Here is a 21,556-nt window from a genome sequence, read left to right on the forward strand (position 1 = left end):
TCCACCATCAGCACCACTCACTTTCCTGATCGAACTGTAAGACCCAGAGGGGGACTGTGACTTTGCAAACATCATACAGTTTTGTCCTAATCTCAGAGTCAGTACCAGTAGCCAGATCTCTTAACTCCTGATGCAGCGGGGCCCAGGGGTGAACAATGGTTTGACGATACAGATTCTCATTGGATGTAGATTTCACCATCCCATGACCCAGAAGGTACAGTTTCTAACTGTGAAGCAGGGACCATGCCTGAGCTTGTCACCTGGATCCTGTGTGGTTTTTTCACATGATCTAATAGGAAGAATTCAGACCTAGCTCCTAGATCTCTTGGGAACATCTGCCCAGAATATTCACCTGTAGAAGGAGAAGAGCATCCCCCAGGAGTCTTCTTCAAGCTTTTGGGACAGAAGAGCTCCTTATCACAATTTTACAATGCAGCAGATCCACTCAACAGCCTGGTGGAGAGTAGGGGCATTAACCCCATTGTACAGATGGGAAAACAGAGACTCAGCCAAGTTATGAGGTTGACATATGGTCTAACACAGAAAGGCAGTTCTGGGGTTGAAGCTATGACTTTGGTCTTTTTTTTTTTTTTTAATTCTTACCAATATTTAAATTTTATTTTTCTGTTTGTTCTCTTGACATATGTCTTTTTTTATAAGAATAGTGAATTATCAGTGCTTATAATAATACTCTAAAATATCTGACAGTTCAAGTTGTTAATAAATAATTTTTTCCTCAAATTTTCTTGGCTTTTTTTTTTTCTTTATTGGAGTGCCTTTGGTCTTTTGACAGAGATCTGAGCTGTTCCAACAGCAGCAAAGGAGAAGCAGGTGGGTGGGCTGATAGGGGGAAGGCAGAGGTCTGTCCATGCCTGGAATTGTGGAAGAGTGTTAGTCACTCAGTAGTGTCCAAATCTTTTGCCACCCCATGAACTGTAGCCTGCCAGGCTCCTCTATCCATGGGTTTCTTCAGGCAAGAATACTGGAGTGGGTTGCCATGCCCTCTTCCAGGGGATCTTCGCAACCCAGGGATTGAACCTGGGTCTCCTACACTGCAGGCACATCCTTTACCATCGAAGCCACCAGAGAAGCCCCTGGAATTGTAGAAGCAGAACTCTGAGTGTCAGAAGAAAGAGGGCATGGGGTTGCCTTGGCCCCCAGCTGACCATCTCAGGCCCTGAGCTGAGAAACAGCTGAGGAGGAGAGCAGAAAGGATGCTCTGCATGGATCAAGAAGAATCTGAAGATGGAGTCCCCATCCTAACCCCTCCCCAAGCCCCAGAAAAGTCTACCCTGCAGGAAGAAGCAACCAGAATGTAACACAGGAAGTGTCATCTGGGTTGGACAACCTCCACCAAGCCAGCTGGGCCCGCTCCAGATATGCCAAGCTGCTATGTTGTTTTCTGGGGCCTGTGGGCCACCGGGATGTTCTCTTTCTCCTTCGGGAAAAGGACAAGAGAGTGAGCAGCCCTATAGGCCACCAGGCGAACATCCCAGGTAGATCCACTCCACCTAGAGCCCAATGGGATAATTCACAAAAGAAATTAGCACAACACTTGACAGGTAGTTAAGTTCCTGGTGACTTTGGGGCTTCATTATTATTGTGGGGTCTGGAGAGGATGCTCTAAGTTCCCCAGGAAGCGTTCCTCACCCCACCCCCACCTCTCCCATCTCCCACTGGACTCTGATTTAGATGCCTTCCTATCAGGCATTACCATCACATGACATGTGTGCTAAGACGCTTCAGTCGTGTCTGACTCTGCGAGCCTATAGACTGTAGTCCACCAGGCTCCTCTGTCCATGGGATTTTCTAGGCAAGAATGCTGGAGTGGGTTGCCATGCCCTCCTCCAGAGGATTGAACCCATGTCTTTTATGTCTTCTGCATTGGCAGGCAGGTTCTTTACCACGAATGCCACCTGGAAAGCACATGTGAAAAGAGGCCCAATTTACGGAAGCGGTCTGTTTACATGTCTGCCTTTCCCTTGATAGAATGGAAGATCCTCGAGGGCAGGAATTTTGTCCTGTACTTATTTGTCTTTGTACTTCTGATTCCCCTCCCCTCCAAGGGGCAGCACTGGATCTGCTTTGATATGGTTTCACTAAATTAAGGGATAAATTAATTAGATGCAAAGAAGCTCTGGATGATGCCAAGTTGCCACAGAAAGATGGAGATTGATGGGGGCTTTTGGAAAGACATGAAGTGGAAGACCCAAAAAAAGGCAAGGGAAGACATTTTTTCTTCTCCAGGATGAAACTGCTCAGATGAGTGTATAGAAATGATGCTCCAAGATTTGCAAAAATCCAGGGAAATGGAGCTTGTAGCCAGGAAGACTGCAGATGAAGTGATTTCAGGAATGTTCCATCTTACAAGATGAGGGCTGAGACGGGATGCGAATATGACCCTATTGGAGAAAAGCAGCCATCCACCAGCTCTTTGCCAAGGCAGGAAACATGGCCAATCCAGCCACAGATGAAGGAGGCTGCTGCCTTTCCAGCAGTTCCTCAGAGATGAGGCCAAGGGAAATTCCCATTCTGAGGTTGGAGAGCAGGAAGAGTCATCCATCTTATTAGGGACTTGGTATCAAGGCAAATGGCAACAGGAGGAGAAAGGGTTTTCAGGCTGTGGTTCTCACAGGAGGCAGCTCTCTCTCTCCTTGGACAATCTAGGAATCATCAGTGGCCTCTGAGAGGATGTGAAAGGACAGTAAAGAAGACTGCAGTGAGGGGGTGAGGAGGCCAAGCAGAGGAAGGGGGTTTGAAGGGTGAAAGGGGAGGTAGCGTGGGGAGAGAGAGGGGCATCCAGACACAGGTCAGTGTTCTCCCCAGAGGCTTGGTGGGGGATGGGGCTCTCTCTGACCATCAGTCTTCAGAACGGGTTTGCTTTCTCTGTGATCTGGCCCCCACACTACCTCTCTGACTTCTTCCTATGGCTGACTCCTTCCCTGGCTTCTTTCCAGTCACTCTGGCTCCATGTGATTCCTTTAATACTCCAAGAATACCATCATTAGGACCCTTATACTTGCCATCCCCTCTGCCCGGAAAGCTAATGCTCAGAGGTCCCTGTGTGGCCAGCTCCATCATTTCCTGCATCTGTGCACAAAGGCTCCTTCCCTGTTTGGTTGTCCTGGACCACCCTCTAGTATATTTTTAAAATATATTTATTTATTTTTGGCTATGTCAAATCTTAGTTGCAGCTTGAGGAATCTTTCATTGCAGCATGCAGTCTCTCTGGTTGTGGAGCGAGGGCTCAGTAAGCTCTGTGGCATGTGGGATCTTAGTTCCCCAACCAGGGATCTCCTGCACTGAAAGGCAGATTCTTTACCACTGGACCACCAGGGAAGTCCCGCACCCTATATAGTATCATAATCAGCTCTCCAACACTCGTCATTCTTCTTACTCTTCTTCTCTGTGACACATATCACAATCTGACACAACATGTATTTACTTGTTTGTTTTTTACCTGTTTCTTCCCTGGAGAAGAGAATCTTTGAGAATAGAGGGACTTTTTCTTTTGTTCATGGCTATATCCTTCCACAAATATTTATTAAATAAGTGAAGCAATTAGCACCCTTTTATGGGACCATCTGCTGAGAGTCTGGATCTGAAATCCTGACTCTGCTTTTACTGGATATATATGATCTTGGACAAATCATGACCTCCTCCACACTTGAAAAGGAGTGTGTTGGATTAAATAGCCTCTCAAAGTCCCTTTGTTGTTTTGTTGTTTAATCGATAAGTCACATCCAGCCCCATGGACAGTAGCCTGCCATGTTCCTCTGTCCATGGGATTTCCCAGGTGAGAATAGTGGAGCAGGTTGCCATTGCATTCTCCAAAGTCCCTTATGACTCTACAAACCTAGGGGAACCCGTCTAAGGGGGTGGGATGAGGTAAAGTCCCTGGCAACCCTGATTCTCTCAAGAACATCATTGTCATTAAAGCCCTGGATGGCACTTCTGTTCCCAAACTAGGGCGGGGCAGGGGCAGCACCAACAGCCCTGGGGCTGGAAGCTGAGAACTGGCCAGAAGGCTGAGGTCAAGGACTGATGACTAAGAACAAGTCTCAGATCCAGGGTGAGGGATGGTCGGGGAAGAGCTGGGGCTGCTGCGTTTTATTTAAATCCCTGATAAGGATCAGGAAGCAGGCAACAACCTGATGACACATTAATTAACTTTGCAGATGATACTGGATCAGGAAGGTGTTACATCCACCCATCTAAGTGAGAGAGACAAAAGGACCAGGGAAGGGGTCAGGAACCAGGGCAGGAAATGGCAACAATGAGCGGCAACTGCGGCCAAGAAGGGACAGGACTCGTGTTCTCTGGGTGGATTGGGGGGAGGTGGGTGGAGAGGACCCATTTTCAGAATACAGATGTCCAGTGGATGGCTGGGGTTGGGAGCGGCTTTGAGGACTGCACGTTCCTCTGGTTGTGTTTGGATCCATGTACCGATCCCTGGTGGAGCCAGAAGCCTCTTTCTCTCATCTGGGTTTGGAGGATGGGGAAAGAGGGCAGGGCAAGAAGCAAGCAAGATAAGTAGCATTTATGTTGCACCCACACTGAGTCAGGCATCGTACACATCACCTCACTTGAACCCCACGACAGTAATGATCAGACAGCAGGAAAGCGATGTCCAGAGAGACCAAGAAACTTGTTGACAGTCACACTGCAAGAAAGTGGCAGAGCTGGGTTCAGATCAAGGATGGATGATGACTCCAAAACAAGTTAAGGGCCCCAAGGGCACACCTGGAGTAGCTGCTGGGTTATCAAACTGCCTCTCAATTTTCAGGACAGAGACCTGAGTAACAAGTGTCCCTAACTAAGCTTTCCTTAGCACACGAGGGTCATACAGGAGCAGGAAAATTTTCTATCCTGCTCAGAGGGCCCGACCTTCCTAAGCAGTAGGGAAAAGGGAACAAGGAAGAATGGAAGACCTTTGGGTGCCTGGACCACCTGGATGGGCAAAGCGCTCAGGAGTAAAAGTGCCAGAACTCTTGCAGCCTGTTGTTGAGAAGAAGCCAACGTTCCTGGAGGCCCAGTTCTGTTCTTGTCACTAATCTCTCTCCCTTTGGTGGAGACAGGGACCTGATGACTTGAGGTGGACCAGAACGCAGGTCCGTAGATAAGGGTAACTTCCCTCATGGAGGGCTGGGCTGTCCTCAGCCTTGGCAGTGTCAGACATTTCTTCTCCAGGGAGCTGAGAAATGGAAGCATTCTTGAGCCTCTCACTAGAAACCCAGTGGGTGACCCCAGAGGGGACTCAAGTCTGTTGTTGGCTGGATCAGAAAAGAGCATTGGTTTCTGGTTGGGTGTGATGCCACTGTGAACAGTCCAAGGTGAAGATGACAGCAGGCCCCGGGCAGGCCTCATGGGAAGCCACTTGGAGGGCTAGTGATCATGCGCCACACAAATAAGAGAACATAACTGGAGTAATGATGGCATTAGAGGGTTGTAGGGTCTTGAAGACCCTTAGGAATGGATGAAGGAGGAGACTGTAAGAGCAGGGTGGAGTGCCTGAGATCAAGGAACGACATTCCAAAAGCCCAGAGATTGTGTTTGTCCTTTGCCCAGAGACCTTGAGAGCAGAGCAGGATCTCAGTAAGCCACCCCATATTCTGCTGAGTAGCCAGCACCATCTAGAACACTGTATTCTCTGATTCTTATTTGCCACTTTGTGGCCACGGTCTGTTTACATTACCTCCTTAGTAAGTTTGCTCAGAAACCTTGCTTCTCACCACCTGTATGTTTGTCAGAGAGGAAGACATAGTTTTTTCATGCCCATTAGGGGGCTGAGGAGCACTGTGCCCCTGGTGGCCTGCTGGGGTGGTGGTGGCGGGGAAGACCCCAATTCCAGAGCCCAGATGAAGGATGGGGATTGAGGATCCCATGCAGGAAGCTCAGGGCCTGCTCCCTTCCTGACTGGGCATGACCCATTAGAGACTCTAGTGCAAACTGGGGAGAGCCCCACGGCACTGCCCCCAACCCTGCCCCCATCTCTGTTGTTGCAGGGGATAGTGAAAATGGTCAGCATGGAAAATATTAGAGATGGCTGCATGGATGGGGACTTTCCAGCAAAAGGAGCAGTGAAATTTCAAGAGCTAGGATGCTGGGAGAAGCTGATGAGGCCAGACATGTTCCACGCCTTCAGAGATGACAGATGGGGGAGTAATGGTGTGCCCTCAGGGCTGTCCCAGGGACTGCTGGGACCAAAGGGCTTCAAGGGTCACTCAGATCTATCCCCTTCTTCTAGGGAATTCACTCCTCCCCACACAAAGAGTGGGGTTGCTAAAAGGAGCCACTAGGGATAGATTTAGGATTACGACCTATTTTTAAAACCCCACGGCACCTTTTAGAAAGTCATTTTCCCCTAGTCATTAAGATTTTTGCCAGGATGATTTCTAGTCTTTGGGATACACAGAGGCCTCCTACTTTCCCCAGGTTTATTGTTCCAGGACACAAGGGGAGCCAATGTAGACCAGGAAAAGGCAGTTCACAACCCTTCACCTACAGCAAGCAAATTCTGGACTAGCAAGAGGGGATCAGGAATGAGTGGCCACACGTTATTGCCTACACTCACCAGAATCCACCGTCCTATTCCTTTTTATATACTTGTGAATAATACATAGACACACACACACACTCGTTCACTCACTCACCACCACCACCAAATAAAAATATAAGCTATTCTCTGCCCCCGGTTCTCACAAAGTATCGCCTCATCTGTACCCAATCCCAGTTCACTAAGTACAATTTTGTAGAGTCATCACTTTCAGTATGCCACTCTGAGGGGTGTGTATGTGTGTTGGGGGGTATCCTTTCATTCACCCCCAAACAACTTAGGGGTTTCCACACTCCCGGACCTCTTCTGGTCAAAGCCTCCGCAGATTGCTTCTCATGATAGCCCCATCCAGAACTTTCCTCTCCCCTAACCTCACTTCACCCTTAAGTTTCAGGGTTGAATCTCCTCTCTCCACATTTACAAAACTCAGGCAGGTTGGGTTGGTGATGTGATGCTATCTGGGGCAGCCTTATCTAGCTACAAAGTGTGAATCAGAGATTACCCCACAGAGGGCTGGTGCCAGCCAGGCGGGCTGCCATATTGCCAAGTAACCCAGTGGTTAAACCAGGTTGGGCTGAGTAACATGCACCAATGGGAAGCAAGTTTATTAATCAAGCTGCGTAGTACACTGTTGACGAAAGTGTCCCTCTGAACGCCGGGTTTGACTGGAGAAGGCGCAGGTAGGGCTGTGTGCTAACTGTGAAGAAACCCAGTGACCTCTCTTCCTCTGATAATGTTCACTTGAAAAACACATGGGAATCTGGAAGGATTCATCCAGTGTAGCAAGGAGATGGACTATATTCTCACTAGGACTTTTCAGCCATCTTGGATTCCTTGTGTTAAAATAGAAGGATACCTCCTTACAGCTGTACACAAAGTTGCAGCTTGGAAGTTTCCAAGTTTCATGAGGCCAGAGAAGAGAATTCAAGATGGTAGCCATTGACCTAGAACTCTCATGTGGGTGAGAACATGAGAGATTGCATACTGCATTCTCTTTACTGATCTCTCACATCAAAAACATTCTTTTCTAAGCCACAGCCCACCTGCTCCACCCAGGTCTGCTCTCAGCCTCCACCCAGGTCTGCTCTCAACCAGAAATACCACCCATATTTTTCACTCTGACAGGCCTGCATGGAGGGCAGGGGGCATGATAGAATGGTTTCTGAGCAGGGACATCACAATGACATTCTGCCACTGGATGGCTGGCCTGGTTGGCACCTCAGGTGGTGAGGTGCTGTTTCCAAGTCACAACGTCATGGTACACTGACACAGCTCTGTATTATACACCAAGCTCCTACCTGTTGCTGAAGCAGGTAAGATACAAAATGCATGGCTAAGAAACCCAAGCGAGTATTTCAGGGGGCAGGCAGGAGAGGTAGAGACTGATCTGTCCAAAGACTGTTCTAGAACAAACCTCCCAATGATAAAGGATTCTATAAACGATGGGAAATAAGGAGCAGGATGGAGATGTGAACACAGGAAGGAAGTGGAGAGTACGTGTCTCTTCAAGAGAAATGGCGAAAACTCTGGGGCTGGCAAATAAAGTCGGTTAAGGTAAAGCAAGGTTTCGGAGAAGAAAGCCCAGAGGGTAGGGAAAGCTTTACTCCTATGGGAGATAGAAATTATAAGACGGGAGGGATTACTGTTATAGAAAACATTCCCTGTATTTCTCCAAATTCCAGGGTTCTTTCTCTTCTAAGCATTGGATCCTTGGGTAGTTCATAAAAACTAGGACTTCCTTTTCCAGGTCGCTATGAATAGTGGGACCTGGAGAACGCTGTCCAAGTAGGACTGAGTTGTAGAGCTTTTAAACCTGATTTTTCCCAATTATCTGACCACAAGAAGAGCTCGCCCTCTCTCTAGTGATTTTGCCAACCCTGAAGAACCCCTCTCAAATCTCTATCTGCTTTTCAGTAGCTTTAACAGCTCCAACTAGAGCGTGACTGAGTGTGGCTGCAGAGACACTCGCCCCCACCCCTGCTCTGGTGCTCACGGTAACCACCAGAGAAGCAGACCCTAAACCCGGAGCTCCCCTCCCTTCCACCCTCAAATACCCATTGGAGACCAGAGAGAGAGCGTCCAGCCCAGACGCCCATGAGCTTGTCTAATCTGTTCGTCTAATCTCTCTGGCAGTTTGAGGCTCTCAGAAGGGTGGAGGAAAAACCTTAGAACCACAGTGGAATTCTCTGAGAACCACAGTAAACACTCAACATGGACCTGGAAACACCAGAACCCCACATAAAATTCTGACCACCTTCTAATAACGCCAGACTCCACCTTTCCACGGTAAAGGGTCTCAGAGCAAGAACCACAAAAACCGGACACAAGCACCACCTATCAAACCAACTAGCAGTCAAAAACAAAACAAGACAAAAAAGGAAAAAAAAAAAAAAAAAACCAACAGGCCAAACCAAAACTGTATGCCATAAAAACAAGAAATAAAATAAGGAGATTTATAGGCCGGCTGATTGTCAGCAAACACAATATATTTACTGTATTAGCATTTGCTCACAGTGCAAATGGTACAACATGACACCATTTCAATATTTCGGTTTTTAAAAATGCTGTTTTCATTAACTATATTATATTGGCATAACAATGTGACAAAGGAGCAAATGAAATGTTGGTGAAGAATTTCACCTTTTCACAATATCAAGCATATTTTTTTAACCTTAGTATAAGGTACTATAAATCCAAGAAATAAAAACATCCACAAAATATATTACATCTGGTTTGTCTTTTTCTAAGTACTCAACTTTATACAAAAGTCTTTCAAAAAATATCATTCCCCATAGGTTTTCCTGTTTAAAACCTGATTTTTTTCTCTCAGTTCACATAAGTTAGAGTGCATTTTTCTCTTTTTTTTCCTCTTAAAACATGCAGACATATAAAAAATCTGGATAGCACAACCTTTTGGCAACAAAGTCATTTTTCTCTTAGTTTAGCTTAAATGTCTGAGAACAGTTTTATTAAAACAAAGGAAAACTCAGAATTATCATGCAGTGACATGCATAGATCAGAAGGAGCAAGGAAAAAATATTAAAGGGTATCTGATTCCTCCTTCCAGCTTTGAAGTGACCAAAATTTTTGTTTTTTTTAAATAATCATCACATTATAAAAAGTATTCAGCAAAATACTGTCTCTGCAAAGAAAGATTTTACCCTTCAGCTGAAAAAATATGGGCCCTCCTGGCAAACTTCATCCACTTCTCTCTCCTTCTACAAAAAAATCCAAGTACCTGGAAATCCACAATCCTCTTGCTCTATGATTTTTCCCCCTTTCACTAGATTCCTTTTAGTATTATTTATCCACCACCAAAAAAACCGGTGCTTTTTTCTTAAAAAAAAAAAAAAAAGAGTGGGAAACGCATAAAGTGACTTTAAAAACAGACATTCTGTAAACTCCAGACCTGTCTTCCTTCTCTCTGGGCAGCTTATTGACCCCAGGAGAAATAACGCTAACAGGGAACAGTACATTCAGGCAAGACTGCACTGGAAGCTGTGTCTCAGGCCAGCTTCCCTACTACTCCACATCCAAAGAGTTCCCCCTGTGCGGAGGAGCCTGGGGAGGAGGGGGTGCCTGAGAAGAGGTGAGGTAGGGCAGGGAGAAGGTGAGACTGGGGTATGGAAGATATGTGCCTCATTCATCAACATGGATTAATGCAGACATCCCCATAACTTGAGGAAAATCTGGACACAGATGTGTGTCTATGTGTTTCTATGGATGCATATATACATACTCACATACACATACACACATAGGCAGATACAGTCTCATTGGTTACATTTTTTTCATAAAAAATAAATCGTTTAAAGCTGTATATGCCTATAAGTTCTCTTTATTCCGGTGCACTGCACTGGATTGCCAAGTACCTTAGAGATTTAATTTTGCTAGAAATACATACTGTGTGCAGGTTATATATATGTGTGTGTGTATTTATATGTGGGTGTAAACACACACACATATTTATACACATACATACATACACACATGCCATCTACCTAAATTTGAATTCTACCTGTTGTATGGATGATGACAAAGGGGGAGAAAAAGGCTGCATTCCAATCAATGGTGGGAAGAGAAATGGGTATGTGAGTGAGAGAAAACAAAAAGATGGTGAAATGGGGTGGCTGGTTGAGGCCTGCCTTTTTGGAAAAAAGATTTGGAAAGAGATGGGGAAAGGCTTAGAGGGGAAAGGCGGGGGAAGGCAGAGGGCAAACTCAGAGAGATTTTAAAAAGTGGGGCTGAGGAAACACATTTGTAAAAAGGCAGGTTCAAGGATGGCTGCTCCTTCTCCCCGCAGATCAAACTGCCCTGAGGCCTTGAGAGGGAAGCGCTCGGAAAAGGAGGGATTCTGAGGGGCCAAACCCTAAGCGGCGGTAGCAGCACCGCGGCGGCGGCATCCGAGGCATTTATGTAAGAAACATTATTTCTGAGCAGATGGAAGACCGTCTCGTCCCGCCACGCGCAGGCACCCAGCCCGGGACGTTTCCCTAGCGGCCCGGGGACCCGAAGTGGGGAAGAGTTTGGGGTGGACACAGCCCAGTTCAGCTCAAGAGTCTCACACACACGCGTGCGCGCGCGCGCACACACACAGAAACACACACACGCACACATAACACATACACACACGCGAGCACGCACACTCGCGCGCATCCCCGCACGCAGGCGCGCGTGCGTGCGGCGGGCAGCAAGCTCTGCGCTTTGGTGCGCTCCTTACCCCCTCCCCCTCTCGGGTCTTCGAGGGGGAATCGAGGGACACGTGGGGGGAACCGTGAGGTGCTTGGGTCCGGCGAGGCTTGGGCGGACCCCGCCTTCAGTCCCCGGCAGGTCCTTGGCCCGGCCCGGCGGCACCTGGATCAAGACGATCCGAACTGAACAAAGCGGGCTAGACGCCACCTTTCCGCCCCCACGCCTTGGCTAAGGGGTGGGCAGCGAGGGGAAGGCGCCTCTTGCCCAGGCCCCCTACCGTCGGCCGATGTGAAAGGGTGGAGACGGGGGACAGCCAAGGGAAACAAGGGGCCTTACGTCCATGGAGAGGCCAGGGCGCGGCCCCTGCGCCTCCGTAGCTAGCTTTTCGGCTGCGCATTCAGGCGAGCAGCCGGGAGACACTGAAGGGGAAAAGTGGGATCTGGGGGCCCGAGCCTCAGGCGCAGGTGGTGACCACAGGGGCCAGGGACACCGGGGCCGCCGAGGACGCAGAAGGCGCACCCCCTTTCTCCGCCTTCTTCTCCTTTTGCTTGAGGTGGATCTTGGCGTGGCGCTTGCGCTCGTCGCTGCGCGCAAACTTGCGCCCGCAGAACTCGCAGGCAAAGGGCTTCTCGCCCGTATGCGTGCGGATGTGAGTGGTAAGGTGGTCGCTGCGGCTGAAGCTCCGCATGCAGATCCTGCACTGGAAGGGCTTGTGGCCCGTGTGGATGCGCAGATGCCGGGTCAGCTCGTCCGAGCGGCTGAAGCGGCGGTCGCAGCCCTCGGCCGGGCACGCGTGTGGCCGCTCGTGGAGCGGGGTCTTGCTAGGTCGGTTGGGGTACTTGCGAGGCCGTATGGGCTTGAGCGTGAGCGGCGGCTGGGGCAGGCTGCCAAAGCCCGGGTGGATCTGCTTGTCTTTGAATGCCTTGATGGTCTCCAGCGGGGTAATAGGAGGAGGGTTGACCCGGATGGGGTCCATGCCCTGGAAGGGCTTGTGCTCCGGCATGGAGCCCATGTCGTTGGGGTGGTGGTATAGATTGTAGTCGGGAATCATGGGGAAGAGGTTGCTGTCCAAGGCCGGTTTGGCCGATTGGTAATCCTGGGGGGAATAGGCGAGCCCGGGGTTGCCCTGGGGGTCGTGGAAAGACACAGGCTCCGAGTAGAGATCACTGCAGTTAGAATAGGGGGGCAGCGCCGGATACATGGCCTCCACGTCCCCCTGCGGCGGCTGCACCATGCTGGCCGTGGAGGTCTGCGTGCTGAGTGCCCCAGAGGCCGGGGGCACCCCCAAAATGCCGGCGCTCATGAGGCTAATGATGTTGTCCTGGCACCAGTTGGAAGGGGAGTCGAAGGCGAACTTTCCCAAGTAGGTCACGGTCTTGTTGCCGGGGGCTGGCTGGAAGGAGCCCGAATATGAGAGTTCCGGATTGGGCTTCTCGTTGGTCAGACCGATGTCCATCACATTCTCTGCGGAGAGCGGGGGAGAGAGGGGAGGGGTGAGTGAAGCCGAGTCGGCTCCCGGGCCGGGGCGCCCAGGTCCTTGCCCAGGTGTGGAGGGTGCGGCCGCGTGGAGTGCGCAGCGGATGGGATGAGAGGAAAGAAAGCTGCGCCCAGCGCAAAGCGGGCGGTGCCGCGCTCCCGGGCGCAACCTGGATACAGCAAAATACTACGGATCGGGGTGTGGAGTGGCTGCTGCACACACACCGCACACGCCGTACACACACTCCCGTACCACACGCACACACACACATACACACAGGCGCGAGAGCGAGAAGCATTGTTGTTATTCCCGAGGTGGGGCGGGCAGGTAGCTGCAGCTACAGGTAGTTTCAGACCCGGAGCGCGCCGGGCTCTCGCTCTCCAGCGCACACAACTCGGCCCTCTTCCCCTAACCCTGTCCGCGCCGGACCCCGCGCCTTTCCTGCCCCGACGAAGCCCCCTGTGCGCACCGCGCCCGGGTAGCTGACCCGGAGCGCTCCGTCGCTTTGTCCTCGGCGCGTAGAGGGTGCTGCCCGCAAAGGGAGCTCTCCTGCCGCCTCCCCCAGCCCCAGCCTCCTCCGGGCCTGAAGGAGCTTTCGGCTCCTGCTGGAGGGGGAAAGCCCAGCCTCAGCTTAGCGAGAGTGGAGGGCGGCGGAAAACCGGCCGGTGTCTCCATGGCGGGAGTGGCCGCTCTTCCCAAGCTCCTCGGTCCGGGGATCGCCCCCCGTGGCAGCCCCCGGGCGGGTGGATCCCCACCTTCTCCCCTCCCCGCCGTCCCCACACCCCCACGGCTTTGCTGAACGCCCTGGAAAGGCAGCGTCGCAGTACCTCTCCCACCGCGGGGACTCCACGCCGCACATGGCTCCATCCCGGGTGGGAGGCTGAGGGAGTAAGGGGGGAGAGCGCGGGTGAAAAGGGACGTTGGGCTCCTCCCGGGAAAGGGGGCGACGGCACTACGCCTTGCGCGCAGCCCGGCGATCGCGCCCCCTAAGTGGAGAACCCCAGAGCCGCTCGCACCTACCTCCCTTCGGTCGGCGGCTGCCCCCACCCGGAAGAATCGAAGCCTCTACCGTGGCGTCGCCAACCGAGCCTTCCCGATCGGGGAGGGCGGGAGGAGTGGGTGGGAAAAGCAACTCGCCCCCCGGAAAATTCCCAGCGCGCGGCCACCCCCCCATCTCTCCATCCATCCATCCATCTACCCATCCGTAGCTAGCTCGTTCCCTCCTCCTCTTCCTCTCTCCCTTTCCTTCCTCGCTGCCTCGCCGCCTCCCGGCCGCCCTTACCTGTAGCCATCTGATTGTAATGGGCTACCGAGTCGCTGCTGCCAGAAAAGAGGTTGAGCGCGCTGGGGATCTCCTCGGGGTACAGATTGTCAGGCAGTTGGTTTAGCAAACTGCTCATGGTCACCGGCAGCTTCTCGGCGAGTTTGCCGGTCATAGCACTCCCGAGCTGCCGCCGCCGCCGCCGCCTCTCGCTCCTAACGCAGCTTCCAGGCAAGCGGCATCCGAGAGGCGATCGGTGGTGCAGGGGAAAAGCATGCGAGAGGGAAAGTTCGGGGGGAGGGGGGAGGGAAGAGGGGAAGGGGTGGGTCTGGGGAGGGGATCTTCTCTTTTTTGAGGGGTGGGTGGGGGAGAGGGCAAAGGGTGGGTAATCCTCTTGGGTGCCTCAGCTGGCGCCGTGGTAAGGTCGTGGTGGTGGTGGTGGGGAGGGGCGTGTGCGCTAGGTGGGTGGGGGCTGGGTTGGGGTGGGGTGGGGAGATCTCGGTCCAAGGGGGTCGCACGCGGCCTCAGTATTGATATCACCAACAGACGCGCTCCCGCGGCCCCCCCGCCCCCCGATCCGCCACCGCCACCGCCGCCACTGCCTCTGCCAGCCGCCTCTGCCGCTGCCGCTGCCGCTGCTACCTCCAGCACCAGCCCCGCCGCTTCCTAGCAAGCTCACTGCTGCCCAAAAGCTCCCAGCCAGGGAACTCCACCAGCCTATTTATCTGAGCCCCGGGAAAGCTCCGTGACGTAGCTGCCCATATATGGACAGACAAAGCCCAGCCGAAGGGGCGCGACGTCACAATGGAAGCTCCTCACAATGGAACATTAGAAAGCAGGAAGCGGGCCGCAGCCAACGTGCGGCGCCCGCATCGCTCGCGGATCTTAAAAAAAAGAGAAATAGAAGAGAAAAAGGAAAGAAAATTCGAGAGGCGAGAGGAAAGAGGGATGTAACTGAAAGTGAAGCGTAAAGCGCGCAGCGCGGGGTCGAAAGAGCAATAGCCTCCCGTGTGTTTATTTTGGGTCGGCACTAGGAGAGAGCGCGCTTATAGGATCGCAGGGCGGGGCGGGGGCAGTGAGGTGGGGCGGTTTGCAGGTGGCCTCCGACACTCTCTCCCCAGCAGGAAGAAAAAGGATTGAAAACACACCGCGGGGGTCCCTTTGCAGCCTGGGAACTTCTGGGGAAGCCGGAAGATGTGCGCTCCGACCCTGACCCCGCGCCGCTCCTCTGCTGTCCAGGACTCCTCTCGCCTGGGACTGGGACAAAGTCCCTCTGAGGAGGATTTCAACGGGTGAGGGGTCTCCGGTCCACCACCTCGGGAACTTTTGTGTCGCTCTCCCTCGGGTTTGCCGCCCACATTCCTGCTGCTTCCTGGGCCCCTGACCCTGAGCTGACACCAGGCTGAGAGTAGTGTTGGGGAGACTGGTAGTTGCAGAGCGGCTGCACTGGAGGCGAGTACCCCACACCTCGGTAGGTAGAGGGTGTGCAATTTTGGTGGTGAAGGAGTGAAGTCGAGGGGATAGGAAACATGTGCACCAAACCCTCCAAAAATCCCCTAATGGTTCCAAAGCACCCCTTTGACCACGGGATGGCAGGAGGGCCCAGCAGGCCCAGACGCAGTCGCTGTGTAGTGCTTCCTGCGAAGGGCGCGCCACCGAGTTGCGGCAGGAGTCTGCCGAACCCACAGTTTCCGAGCCACCGCGGCGACCTCCCCTGGTCTCTGCCCTCCCCCTCGCCTGCCGCGGGGTTGTCCCCGTGGCTGAGTGCCGGGTGCCCTGCAGTCAAGGGCGGCCTGTTAGCCGATCCCGAGCGCTGTCACCTCCCGGGGGAGGCAGAGATCCCGGGGGCGTCTGATACGTTCCCCGAGGCCTGTTCCCGGAGCGCGCGCGGCCGGGCCGCGGGAGAGGGGGAGGAGAGCAGAGGAGCGTGGGGGAACGACCCCAGATCACACCGGCTTGGCGTAGGAGGATTCCCTCCTCGGTGGCCGTGTGGGCGCGGTGGATCCCGCGGTCCCTGGCCCGGGAGCCGGGGTTGGGGGAACGTGCATTTCTCAGGGGGAGTGGGAGTGTTGACAAGGAGGAGGAGAGGATCCCCGGGCCTCACTCCGTAGGAGGGCCACGCGGGCCGGGGACGTGTGGGAGGAACTCCCAAGCTGCTGCTCGTCGTGGGGGTGGATGACAACCTCGCTCTCCTCCCCTCCACTTCACTCGATGGAGAGCTAGGGGTGGGAGGGCCCGGCCTCCCCCGGATCTCCTCTGGTGCTTAGGAAAGGAGGGATTCCCGCCGTCCGCGGGCCCCCTCTCCCCCGCCCCTGCTGCCGCTCCCGCCAGGCTCCCCGCACCTATACCAGGGAGGTTCTGCGCCCCCGGGCTCTCCTCCGCCCGCGCGGCGAGGGGAGGGAGCGCTCTGCAGCGGTCCCCGGCTCCGGCCGGAATCAGGGCATGCAGCGCCTCCCGCCCCCGGCTCCCTCCCAAGGCGGTGGGGCGGGAGGGTGGGGGGGGCGATTGGCCGGCCCGGGGGCGTGGGCGGCAGTGTGAGCCGGGCTGGGCGCGGGAGGGGCCTTGGCGGCTGCAGGGAGGGTCGCGGGGCGGCGGGCCAAGCCGGGAAGAGCCATACAAGGAGCGGATCCGGTGACGCGCCGGCCGCGCCCCTTCTCCTTCTCGATTTGGCTGCAGATTCCGGTCCCCGGATTTGCATATTTTGGCATCCAGTGGAAAAGGAAAGAAGAACGGAACCCGCAGCCTTTAAAGGAACCACACAGGCTGTAGCGTCACCTAGGGAGGCGGTCTGGGGGGCGTGAAAAATTAGCCAGCGGCTTCGGCCTCTGGCCGCGGAGCCTGGCAGCTGAGGAGAGACGGGGAGAGGCGGGGAGCAGCGACCCCCGGCGAGCATCGGCCGCTCCAGTTCCGGCCGTGGCCTCTCCGCGGCGCTTTCTGCTGCGTGTGCACCCGGAGGTGGAGAGGGGTTCTGTGGATTCCTGTCGGGGCCACGAGACGCCGCGAGTTTCGCGGCCTTCAGGCGAGCCGCAGACACCAGTGGTGCCTGAAGTGTCCATGTTTCCCCGCGCGAGACACAGCTCAGCGCGCGGGGGTGGCGGGGAGGAAGTGCGAGCGCTCCCGGCCGCCCAGCTCAACTCGGGAGGACCCTACCGTGATGCACCCCTCACCCTCGTTGAGACCCGGGAGAGGAAGGAGATTGAGGAGCTGGAACCCCCGGGCCTGTTTGATAGGCACCCACATTCGGAAAGGCAGAGGCCGGTGGGAGAATCTGGGATTCTTGAAAGCTTCTGGGGCCCCAAAGACCATAGAGTGTAGCCATTCCAGAGGTGGGCCGCAGACACTTTTAGGCCAACAGGACCTGTTGCATTCAAGGAGAACAAGTAGAGTTTGCAGGCCTGCTCCAGACCTGCTTGCTTGGTGAGAATGGGTAGGAGTCTTTTTTTTTGGGCAAAATGCCTGTCCCCTTCTTCTTACTTGTCCCTGACCTAGAATGGGAGCCTTCAATTCAATTAAATAAGTATTCATTAAAACTTTAGTGTGATCTTGGGCAACTTTCTGAATCTCTTTCTGGGTCTCAGTTTTCTTGTCTGTAAATTGGGATAATAATAGTACCTACTCCTAAGAGGGGGTCACCTAGTGGCTCATGGTAAAGAATCCACCTGTCAATGGGGGAGATGGGGGTTCTCTGTTCCTTGGGTTGGGAAGATCCCTTTGAGAAGGAAATGGCAACCCACTCCAGTATTCCTGCCTGGGAAATCGCATGGATGGAGGAGACTGGTGGGCTACAGTCCATGGGGTTGCAAAAGAGTCAGGACTTAGCAACTGAACAACAACAACAATCCCTTAGGAAGAACTAAATTAAATAACGTCATAGAATACTTCTGCTAGATCACTAGCAGCACTCAATAAATGGCGATTATTATTGGTAAACTCTATTTTCCCCCACCCTACCATGTTTCAGAAAAACCCGTTCCCCTTGTGTATCTTAGGGGTGAGTGTAGTTGACACAGGGAGTAAAAAGGGCCAGGTAGGAAACTCCATACCCTTTATCACACATATCAGTGTGATCATATACAGGAAAGTTTTATTTGTGAGCTTTACATCATCACAGAGATGGTTAAGGAATGGTCCCCACTCTATGAGAACCCAGACAAGGATGGAGCCCTTGGTAGCTGGTGATGACATAAAGTAGAATACCAAGCAGTCATTCAGTTGCTCTTTAACACTCTGGAGCATCCTTCTAGACACGTTATGGAGTATGGCTGTGGCTTCAGGGTTGGGTGGGGGATCCTGGAAGGATCCATGCTGGGGAAAGCCTGCCTCCGCAAGCATAGGTCCTCACTGCCTGGCTGCTGGTCCAATTACAGCCCGCACAGGTGTCCCCTGTCAATCTGGATGAAGGTGGCAAACAGAGGTCAGGGATCTATGGTGGGCAGGGGCAACCCCGCCTATTGGAGTTGGGGTGGGAGGTGTGGAGTGGCCCCTTAGAGACTAACAGCATTCTCCCTTCTGCTTGCCCCGTCTTGAATTCAGCATAGAAAAAAAAAATTTCCCTTCCCTCCCGCTTTCTCGCCTCTCTGCCTCCTGAACAGGGGCTGAGGGTGACTGTCTCAGTTTTATTGGTAGGCTCAGGTGAGATTGCCAAGGGCCTAATTACCTGAACTGGAAGCCCTGGACTTGTTGGGGAGCGAGTAGGCACTGGTTCAGGGCATCTTCACCCTGGAGATGGTGAAAGACAGGCCCGCGGCTCTATAGCAGGGCCAAGGCCGCCCATTCCCCGCTGCTTACTTCTGGGACTGCTGCTGCTTGTGGGGGCAATGAGTGTGTTTGTCTTGGTGAAAGAGTGGAGGAAGGAGGGGACTTGGCCCTACAAATCCATCACAGAAAAAGGCCAGGTTGGAACTCTATCTTGCTCCTTAGTCACCTCTGCCCTCTGAACTTGTGCTCCTTTTTCTAAAGATATCCAGTACTTCTCTGCTGTTTTATAAGAAAGAAGCCCTTATTTGGGGGAGAATGGATACATGTTTGTGTATGGCTGATTCCCTTTGCTGTCCACCTGAAACTATTAATATCACAACATTATTGATCGGCTCTACTCCAATATAAAATAAAAAGTTAAAAAAAAGAAGCCCCCAATTATTTCAAACTGGGGTGCTGGCGAGTTAATGCCTTACCATCTCAGACAAGATTTACCTTTTTATCAGAAAATGCTTAGAAGAGGGTAGGGTGTAACCCAAAGGAAGTTAGCCCATTGTAAAGCATGGTGCCTGGAAAATGGTCGGAACTCAGATACGCTGATGGGCTGAGGTCTGACTGTGGGATGTCAGACCCAGTGACAAGGATTTGGAAGCTTGGGGTGCAGAGAACATCTGTCATTCCTTAAGTCACACCAGGCACCCATGTAGAGAGCCTACCCCGGTGAGATTGCTCCTGAATGATAACTCCCTCAAGGGCTTTCAATTGCTTTCTGTTTTGGGGTACCCCACAAGAGATGGACTGTTCATCCTGGAATCAACCTAGACAACCCTCCTTGGCATTTTAGAGGTCATGCAGGAGACCTGGGTTCGATCCCTGGGTCAGGAAGTTCCCCTGGAATGGCAACCCACTCCAGTCTTCCTGTCTGGAAAATCCCATGTATAGAGAAGCCTGGTGGTCTGCAGTCCATAGGGTCACAAAGAGCTGGACACGACTGAACGACTGACACACACAGGTAAGAGGGGTTTGGTCTAGAAGCCCATGGAAGGAACTTGACAGTAATGACAATTTGGGGGGTGGTGGTCCTGGTTAAGAGTGTTGTGTGGGGATTGCTGGAGGCGTCTGGCTCACTGATCTTCTATGCCCACACAAGATGGCAGCTGGTGGAGATACACCAGCTTCATTCTTCACAACAATTCCGTGAGGAAGCTTTAAGGGCTGCCCCTCAATAGTTTTTTTTTTTTTCCTTTCATGAAAGATCTAAGGAGTTGGAAGAAATCTGAGTAGTTAGTGGGAGAGTCCTTGGCCAGGAAATGGCTGAGCTGAGATTTGAACTCAGCTTGTGTGGTAAGAGGAAGTGCGCGCATGCTCAGTTGTGTCCGACTCTTTGCGACCCCATGGATGGGTGTGTCCATGGGGTCGCATGGACTGTAGGGCACCATGCTCCTCTGTCCAGGGATTTTCCCAGCAGGAATATTGGAATTGGTTACCATATCCTCCTTCAGGGGATCTTCCTGATCCAGGGATCTAACCCGCGTCTCCAGCAGCCTGCATTGTGGGTAGATTCTTTACCACTGAGCCGCTGGGGCAGCCCAGGTAAGAGGAAGGAGGGGTGTAAAACCTATGGAGAAGGCAATGAATAGAAGAAGGCCTACCAGGATCTGCCTCCCAGCATCCTCAGGACCCAGCTGGCAGCTAGGGGAGGAGCCCCCTCCCAGGGGAGAGGAGGGGCTACAGCCTGGTCACGGGGAAGCAGGGTTCCTAGTAGGCAGAAGAATATCTGTCCCCTCGGAGCTCAGGTCCCACTGCCTAGGCTGTCGCAGAGGTCACAGGCTCCTCACCAAGCCAGTTTCACACTTCCTTTTGAAACATCTTCTGTGCCAACATTTGAACAAACTCATTATAATCACGTTGAATAAGGGTATTTTTGCTTACTCTTCAAGCAATGATGGGGAGAAGCTGGTGACTGAAGGGAGAAAGTCTTGTTAGAGAGCAACATTTGCTGGGAGTGAGGTGGGATACAAAGCCTTCCTGGAGATCCCTCCTCAGACACAAGTCCCAGCCTGTAATTGCTATGGGGGTCTAGAGGTTGAGATTTCAGGCAGGGCTGGACTAGGGAAGGGAGAGAAGGCTGGTCTTAGATAGAAGGCAAGACTTGGAAAAAGTGTACTGTATGGGGACGTGGAAAGAACAGGCCCCGGCCTGGGGATCAGGACTTCTGGCTTCCACTATCAATTATCTGTGTGACCTTGGGCTGCCCTCTGACTCCTGGGCTTTTGGGAGGGATTGGACTGGCTAACCTGCCTCTAAATTCCTCCTAGTAGTGTTGATTCACGAGTTCTGAATTCTGTTTTGGAAAGGGCTGGGAGGGGAATTTGAGGGAGAATGGATACATGTATGTGTATGGCTGAGTCCCTTCACTGTTTACCTGAAACTATCACAGTATTGTTAATTGGCTATACCCCACCAGAAAACAAAAAGTTTAAATTAAAAATTAAAGGATACATTCTGTGGCATTAAAAAGGATAAATTCCTCCCAGCAATGTTGATCCTTGAGTTTTGGATTCTATTGCACAAAGTGTTGGGAAGAGACACGCGTTCCCAGCCAAGTTTGGGCTTCTAGGACCCTCAGGGAGGAAGAGGGATGGGTCAGGGCTAAGGGCTTGTAATGGGAACTTGGCTGTCATAGCTCAGGGGTGCATGGAGGGTAAGTGGAGTCATGTGCTTGGGTGGAGGGGGGCTGCCATTGCCCCTGGGGGCCACAGTGGGGCAGCCCCCTTCTCAGCTGGGAGGGATGATGTCTCTGCAGTGAAGACTCTCGGGGGATGAGGCTTTTTGGAAAGAGGAACTTTGTCATCTGAAGTGAACCAGAAAA

General features: G+C 52.7%; 1 protein-coding gene across 2 annotated transcripts; it reads right to left on the minus strand.

Moving 5' to 3' along the window:
* Positions 1–708: 708 nt before the first annotated feature.
* EGR3 (early growth response 3) lies at positions 709–14,826 on the minus strand. Of its 2 annotated transcripts, XM_055427216.2 has the most exons (3): positions 14,008–14,145; positions 13,553–13,605; positions 709–12,712 (listed from the first exon to the last, which is right to left on the minus strand). In XM_055427216.2, the coding sequence occupies exons 2-3, from the start codon at positions 13,590–13,592 to the stop codon at positions 11,703–11,705; spliced, it is 1,050 nt and encodes a 349-aa protein (XP_055283191.1). In that variant the 5' UTR covers positions 13,593–13,605; positions 14,008–14,145; the 3' UTR covers positions 709–11,702. The 2 variants fall into 2 exon arrangements, with proteins under 2 accessions (XP_055283191.1, XP_055283190.1); XM_055427215.2 differs by lacking the exon at positions 13,553–13,605 and having other exon boundaries at positions 710–12,712; positions 14,008–14,826.
* Positions 14,827–21,556: the final 6,730 nt, after the last annotated feature.

This window comes from Moschus berezovskii, chromosome 7 (assembly GCF_049115385.1).
Source record: "Moschus berezovskii isolate FMDL1 chromosome 7, NW_MosBer_1.0, whole genome shotgun sequence".
Taxonomy (NCBI): domain Eukaryota; kingdom Metazoa; phylum Chordata; class Mammalia; order Artiodactyla; family Moschidae; genus Moschus; species Moschus berezovskii.